The 7,314-nt window shown below is 67.2% G+C and overlaps 3 protein-coding genes across 3 annotated transcripts in view; 1 reads left to right on the top strand and 2 right to left on the bottom strand.

Moving 5' to 3' along the window:
- The window catches only part of EMIHUDRAFT_452072 (hypothetical protein), a gene marked incomplete at its 5' end in the record, with an annotated part of 2,415 nt that extends 1,950 nt beyond the window's left edge, over positions 1-465 (bottom strand). The window contains one exon of the mRNA XM_005765191.1: positions 103-465. Within this exon, the coding sequence (XP_005765248.1) occupies positions 103-465 (363 nt within the window). The remainder of the gene's footprint in view (positions 1-102) is intronic.
- Positions 466-3,329: 2,864 nt separating this feature from the next.
- On the bottom strand, positions 3,330-3,888 carry EMIHUDRAFT_213013 (enolase; the record flags this gene model as incomplete). The annotated part of the gene is made up of 2 exons (XM_005765190.1): positions 3,330-3,786; positions 3,869-3,888. The coding sequence occupies 2 exons, from the start codon at positions 3,886-3,888 to the stop codon at positions 3,330-3,332; spliced, it is 477 nt and encodes a 158-aa protein (XP_005765247.1).
- A 602-nt stretch (positions 3,889-4,490) lies between these two features.
- EMIHUDRAFT_464758 (hypothetical protein) overlaps positions 4,491-7,314 on the top strand; it is a 4,486-nt gene continuing 1,662 nt past the window's right edge. Inside the window, exons 1-3 of the mRNA XM_005765189.1 lie at positions 4,491-4,815; positions 4,884-6,892; positions 7,184-7,297. Coding sequence (XP_005765246.1) covers positions 4,506-4,815; positions 4,884-6,892; positions 7,184-7,297 — 2,433 coding nt within the window. The 5' untranslated portion in view covers positions 4,491-4,505. The remainder of the gene's footprint in view (positions 4,816-4,883; positions 6,893-7,183; positions 7,298-7,314) is intronic.

The raw sequence follows: 7,314 nt of genomic DNA, 5'->3' as shown, positions 1-7,314 counted from the left end.
TTTCATTCGAAGTGTCTCCTCGTTGAAGCCGTCGCCGCCTGCAAGCGCCGGAGGGCGCGGCTCAGTCCACAGCAGGCCCGCTGCACGTGCGTGCAAAGGAACCGCACCAAAGCTCTTGCCCACCGCCCTCGGTCTCATTGGGCTGTATTCTCCAGGGCCCGGGTTTCGGTTCGGCGGAGGCAAGAGAGGCAGGCCAATGCTGCTACTCCGCCCGCTCCACAACCCGCGGCCCGAGCGCAGCGTCGATGGGCTGTAGTCACAAGGACTTGGCCGTCCGGTGCGTTCTTTGAGCAGCGCCCTTGACTGGTCAAAGCCGTCGCCGTGGAACGCTTTGGCTCTATCGCCGAGCATGAGCGTGGAGTCGTTGACGCCACGCTGGTAGGCGCCTGGCCCTGGAGGTGATAGGAAGGACCGTCTCGCGGAGTACATGCTGTAGGCGGTGCTGCGCTGCGAAGCTGGTGGCATGTGCGCGGCGACAGGAGCGCGCAAATGTTGTTTCACCGGGACCAAGACTGATGATTTCTGAGAGATTTTTAGCAATACCAAACAACTCTAACACTCACACGTCATTTGTTTTTGATTTCTGTGTATGTAGCTCTTACGAACATACCCGTAGGCGCTGACGGGGTTTGCGATGAGGAGCGATCCGAACGTGGTATTCGGGTGATCAGATCACTATTTCGAATGATGGGGGGGAAGTTTTTTTTTGAGCTAGACTTCGTTGTTAATAGGTACAAGCGAAGGCACACACGACATGACGCCAAACACACGATTGCACGCACCGCACCGCACCTCGCACCCGCGCCCGCCGCCCCCCCAACCCCCGCCCCGCCTAGGTGGGAAAGAGATGAGGAGATGGGACAGCGTAGGAGGAGCACGAGCACGTATGGGAGGGTTCAATGATGCGCCACGCTGCCCGGCGTCTCTCACTTTCCGGGACAGCCCCGCCCTTGTGAGGCAGGAAAGTGACGGCTACCCCGTACGCGCCTGCCGCTCTACTCGACGCCGACCGCCCATCCCCCCTTCTTGTTTCCCCCTCGGGGAGCCAATTTTCGCCGGGCCTTTTTTCTGGGGGCCCCGGAGCCCCCCCCCCCCCCCCCCCACCACCACCACCACCACACACACACACACACCGCCGCCGCGCGAGCGCCGCGCGGCGGCACACCCAGCTCAAAAGAAAAAGAAAAAAGGGAATGAGGAGACCAGCGAGGGAGACTCCCCGCCTATGCAAGCCCCAGAGAGGGGCCGCCATCGCCGAAGCTGTGCCAAAGCATAACTCCAAAACCCGCAGCGGCCCAGGGGGCCTTGGGGGCAGCCTGCCGGACCGCCGCTGCACGGGGCTAGGCACCAGAAGATGAGTGGAATTGACGAGTTGGGCCGTTGTCCGTGCTTCCCCTCTATACGTCAGAGTGGGACCTACGCCGCGCCGGGAAAGGGGCGCGCCCGGTCCTCGACGGAGCCGCGCGCCCCAAACGACCCAGGCGGCGAGTAGTCGACCTCGAACCTTCGACATGTAGTTGCCCGTAGTTAGCGCCCGCCCGCCCCCGCCTCCGTCGCTTCGTAAAAGAAAAAACGAAATAAAAACAAGCAAAAGAGAAAGCGAAGCCAAAAAAACGATTGCGTAAACGGCGTCACAAAGCCCGCCGGTTTTGATCGACAATCGTGAGATTGACCGCCGTCGACCAGAGAATGGCAGACGATGCGTCAGCTTGTGCGGCGCTCGCGCCGCGCAGGCTGGCCCATCGAGGGCACTCTCTGGCGCTGTCCGGGCCAAGCGCGGCGCCGCGCATGCTGCGTGCCACTCGCCGTGGCTTGCGGTGCAGCGCCACTGCAGCCTCGAAAACGTCGCGCACAGCACCAGCATGCTGCCCACCAGGCAGCAGAGTGCTGCACCGGCGTGCAGCGGACGCTGCGGCGCTGCGGCACCGCCTCCCCGCCCTGTCCACGGAGCAGGCGAGCGGCGGCACGGCCTTCCACCAGCTGCAGGAGGTGCGCACTTCCCGGTGGAAGCACAGGATGCTCCCTCCGCATACGCAGCTTTGCGCAGCGCAGCGTACGGGCCACGCCACGCAAAGCCGACCCTCAGTCTGCCCAAGAGGCTGTCTGCGGAAGGCCTGGCAGCGTGTACTCGCCTCCTCCGCGGCCATGCCCTCCGCCCGGGCGAGCGAGGAGCGGGGACACAACCATTTCTGGAATCGTGTGGGCCCCCGCCCCCGCTGTTTTTTTCCCTCCCCCTTTGCTTGTTTGTTTGTTTCGGGGCTACCTAACCTAACCTCGGGGCGATGTTGCTCGCGACCGCCTCCAGGACGGCGCGAGGGTCCGCGGCGGCGAGCGGCTCTGCTGCGGCGAGCGGCGCGGTCACACGGTTGCCCGAGCCGCCGCCGCGGCGCGAGCCGCGCGAGCCGCGGCTGCGCGCCGCGGCGAGGCCCTCGCTCACGCAGGCCATCAACTCGCAGCGCTGCCCACCCTGAAGAAGAAAATCAAGCCAGCCATCCACGAGCCTCGTCGTCCCCTCGTCACCGGGAGGGAGGCGGGAGCCACCCAAACGGCGCTGTCTGAAGAAATCTGCTGGCCGAGGTGCGATACCTACCCACCTGCGACCGGCAAGCACATACACCTCAACTCGGAGCATCCCATACGAGCCGTCTTCCGCCAAGCAGCAGCGCCGGCTGTTTTGCTCTGCCCGCCTGCCCTGCGCGGAGAGAAAGAATTTAAACAAAACAACTCTCTCTCACAGCACACAGGCTCGACACAGGTGCGAACTGGCGCGTGCTAGGAGAGAAAGAAAGGGGAAACAATAGAAAGAAAGGCGGGGCGGCGGCGGCGCCACGCCCACGGACGGGGGGCGCGGCCGGAGAGATGTTGGCAGATGCAAGAACGGCCAGACGCCTCTCTCCAGAACCACTATTGACGCAGCCCCGCCGTCGAGGTGTGGGGAGAGCTCTCCGCCGAGTGCACGTCCAACGTGCAAAACGAAAAACAGCGCTTAGTATGGGGCGCTCCCCCCCGCCGTGCACCGACGAGCCACACCGCGCGCGCCGCACGGCGCACACCGCGACGACGCACCGTCCGCGACGCATGAGAGGCCGTGAGAGCGCCGGCGTGCCGGTCGTGCGGAGAGTGGGGGTGTGAAGACGGCAGACCGCGAGAGCGTGTCGTAAGCGGCACGTCGAGGCGTGTCTGAACTGTTCACAGATACTCTACACCGGTTGAGGGCCGTCTCTATTGCTTTTTGACAACATTTGCTCGCCGTTTGTGCGCACCCTCGTCTGCACGGGGCGGGGCTCGCCGCCAGCTGCTTCGCCTCTTCAGTCCCGCCCATGCATCCCCTAGCGGCCGGTCGAGGGCTGGTCGCCTTCGAAGCCGTCGTTGTTGAGGTCCAGCCCTGTCTTGCTCTCAAACCATCCCAGGAGCCCCCCCGTGCCGTCCAATTCCGCTGCCGGCTTGGCCGCACGGTAGACGGGCGCGGCCGGGGCGTCAACCCCGCCCGGCGCCATCCACGCCGGCTTCTTCCAGGTGGCGCCGGCGTACGTGCACTTCGAGCCGAGCTCCTCCTCGATGCGCATCAGCTGATTGTACTTTGCGAGGCGGTCCGAGCGGCATGGCGCCCCCGTCTTGATCTGGCCGGTGCAGAGGCCGACGGCGAGGTCGGCGATGGTGGTGTCCTCCGTCTCGCCCGAGCGGTGCGAGCACATGACGCCCCAGCCCTTGGACTTGACGAGCTTGACGGCGTTGATCGACTCGGTGATGGTGCCGCGGGCCCCGAAATCGCACAGTGACACTACTCTTCACACAAAAACACTACACTACTCTTTCTTCACATAGCTCTGTGTCTTGTTTGTTTGCCAACAATACACCTACTCTTCACATTACCTGGGGGGAGCGCATGTCCAAGTGTGCGTTGCACTCTTTGACGGACGGGGGACGGAGACGGAGGGCTCGCTCTCTCTCCCCCCACTCGGCCGCGGCGGAGAGCTCTCCCCACCTCGACGGCGGGCGGGGCTGCGTCGATAGTGGCTCTGGAGAGGCGTCTGGCCATTCTTTCTTGCATCTGCCATTCATCTCTCCGCGCCCCCCGTCCTATGCACAGTCCTCCCGCGTCCGTGGGCGTGGCGCCGCCGCCGCCCCGCCTTTCTTTCTATTGTTTCCCCTTTCTTTCTCTCCTAGCACGCGCCAGTTCGCACCTGTGTCGAGCCTGTGTGCTGTGAGAGAGAGTTGTTTTGTTTAAATTCTTTCTCTCCGCGCAGGGCAGGCGGGCAGAGCAAAACAGCCGGCGCTGCTGCTTGGCGGAAGACGGCTCGTACAGTATGGGATGCTCCGAGTTGAGGTGTATGTGCTTGCCGGTCGCAGGTGGGTAGGTATCGCACCTCGCACCTCGGCCAGCAGATTTCTTCAGACAGCGCCGTTTGGGTGGCTCCCGCCTCCCTCCCGGTGACGAGGGGACGACGAGGCTCGTGGATGGCTGGCTTGATTTTCTTCTTCAGGGTGGGCAGCGCTGCGAGTTGATGGCCTGCGTGAGCGAGGGCCTCGCCGCGGCGCGCAGCCGCGGCTCGCGCGGCTCGCGCCGCGGCGGCGGCTCGGGCAACCGTGTGACCGCGCCGCTCGCCGCAGCAGAGCCGCTCGCCGCCGCGGACCCTCGCGCCGTCCTGGAGGCGGTCGCGAGCAACGTGCAGCTGCAGCGCGAGCACGTCATTCAGAGAGAGCTCATCGAGGCTGGGGTGGCCTCGACGGCCGACGCGCGGCTGCGGCAGAAGATGAGCGAGACGTTTGCCGCCATGCTCCAGGGAACTGGGCCCAGCTTCAGCGTGCTGCAGGGTGCGCGCCTCTGCCGCGCCGTCGCAGAGAGCGCGCTCCTGACGCCGTGCGCGTGCCCGCCACCATAGGCGCCCCTGGCGCCGCTCCGCCACCCCTGGCGCCGCTCGCCTCGCTGCTCGTCGAGGGCGGCGAGCACATCGTGCTGCCCGAGGCGGCCTGGGCGCCGCACGAGGGCCTGCTCTCCTGCCTCACCGACATTGCGACTGGCGCGCTGGCGGCGCCAGAGCTGCCGCCGCTCCCGAGCGACGACACGCTGCTGCCAGAGATGTCGCAGCCGATGGAGCAGGCGCAGCTGCAGGCGACGTTCAGCGTGCTGCAGGGCGCCGCGTCCGCGCCCCACATGGGCTCCGTCATCCGAATGCTCGTGCAGCTCGCGCAGCTCGACGGCCCTCTCCGCATGCTCGGCGGGCAGCCGTCGCCGTGCGACCTGCAAACCTTCCAGCAGCACCTGTCCGCGCTGGCCAACCAGCTCAACACGCTGCACGACCCGAACTTTCTGGGCAAGGAGCTGCAGTCGCCCGTCTTCGCGCGCGCAAAGTACGAGCTCTTCGCGCTGCAGCACGTGCAGATGCTCGTCTGGCTGCAGCGCGTGCAGCAGGGGCTGCAGCAGGGGGCGGGCAAGACCACGCCCGCAGAGGTGCAGCAGTTTGTGGTGCAGATCTCGCACGCGGCGCGCGTGCTGCTCTTCCAGCCGATGCTGCTGCACTCGGTGCAGGTCATGTCGTACGTCCAGTCGCTGCCGCCGTACGACGCCAAGACGGAGGCGCAGCCCGGCTCGATGCGCGCGTCGATGGCCTACCCGCCAGAGTCCGCAACGGAGCAGGACCGCGTGGAGTGGCTGCTGCTCAACCTGCTGCTGCAGTTCCAGACGGTGTACAAGGACGCGCTGTGCAACCCGGGCATCTACACGCCCACCTACTCCCCCGGCGAGGCGTCCCTCTTCCAGGGCTTCTTCCGGCTCGAGGAGATCTACACGCACCTGATCCAGCGCTTCCCCGGCGTCGTGGTCATGTCGGAGCAGGAGATGCAGGTGGTGACGCAGCTGTGCCAGAAGATCAACCGGCACTTCACCGACGGCAAGACCATCCGCCAGTGCCTCGAGACCAACCCGGGCTCGCACGGCAAGCAGATGCTGGTCCAGTCGCTGCAGCTGCGCGAGATCCCGTCGGCCGACTACGCGGTGCGCGAGTGGATCCTGCCGTTCATGATGACCTTCACCGACCTGCTCAAGGTGCTCTGGACGCTGTGGACGCAGCACGCCAAGCGGGGCGCGGCCGAGGCCGAGGTGCGCGCCAGCTGCGAGGGCATCGCCAGGCTCGTCGGGGAGCGGATCGTCGCTCAGCTCGCAGACGAGGAGCTCGCGCTGCGCGCCGCGGCGGCGTCGGCGCCAAAGGACGCGGCCGTGGGGGGCGGGCGGCGCGGCGGCGGCGAGCTGCCGTCGGCGCTGCCGACAGCGACCCGCGCGGTGTCGCTGCCGCCGCTAAACGACGGGCTCGGCGGCGGCCTCCTCGCTGGCCTTGGCGTCGCGGCGCCGCCGCCGGCGGCGCCGCCAGTGGCGGCGCCCGCCGCGGCGACCAACGGGCAGCTGGACGGCGGCGGCGTGGGGTGGGCGTCGGTCGTGCGGCGGGCGCCCGCGGAGCCGCCGCCGGCGCACCCGCCGCCGTCGCGGCATAGGAACGCAGAGGGGGGTTCCACGAAGCGGACCGGCGCGGGCGCCGGGGGCGGCGCCACCGACGACTCGACAGTCCGGGCGCTCGTCGCCAAGCGAGAGCAGGCGCGCTTCTCGCGCGACTTTGACGCGGCGGACCGGCTCCGCGAGCAGCTGGCCAAGCTCGGGGTGACGCTCGACGACCAGGCCAAGACGTGGCGCGCCGCGGACGGCCGGTCCGGCTCCATCACGCAAGTCAACGTGTCGGAGATCCACGCGCAAAAGGCGGCAAAGTCGGGCGCCGCGTCGCTCGACGACGCCGAGATCAACCGGCTGGTGCGGGAGCGCGAGCAGGCGCGCTACACGAGCGACTACAAGACGGCGGACAGGCTGCGCGACCAGCTCGAGCGGCATGGCGTCTCGCTCGACGTCAAGGAGGCGCGGGACCCTTCCGAGACACCTCCGAGACACCTCCGAGACACCTCCGAGACACCTCCGAGACGCCTCCGAGACGCCTCCGAGACACCTCCGAGACACCTCCGAGACGCCTCCGAGACACCTCCGAGACGCCTCCGAGACGCCTCCGCCCCCCGCGTACCCACCAACGCGCCTCTTGGATCGGCCCTCTCGGCGCGAGATATGGGGAGATATGGGGAGAAACCCCGTCCTGACGAAACCACGCCCCCCCCCCCCCTCCCCCCCCTCCCCTTCCTCCTCCAGGCCAAGTGGCTCGCTGCGGACGGACGCTGGGGGCAGATCCCGCCCGTCAACATCTCGGCGGCGCACGCGCAGAAGGCGGCGCGCGCGGGCGCTCCGCGGCTGTCCGAGGACGAGGTGCAGCGCATCTTGGT

Source organism: Emiliania huxleyi (genome assembly GCF_000372725.1).
Source record: "Emiliania huxleyi CCMP1516 unplaced genomic scaffold EMIHUscaffold_56, whole genome shotgun sequence".
NCBI classification, from domain to species: domain Eukaryota; phylum Haptophyta; order Isochrysidales; family Noelaerhabdaceae; genus Emiliania; species Emiliania huxleyi.
This window is presented reverse-complemented; position numbering and strand designations above follow the sequence as displayed.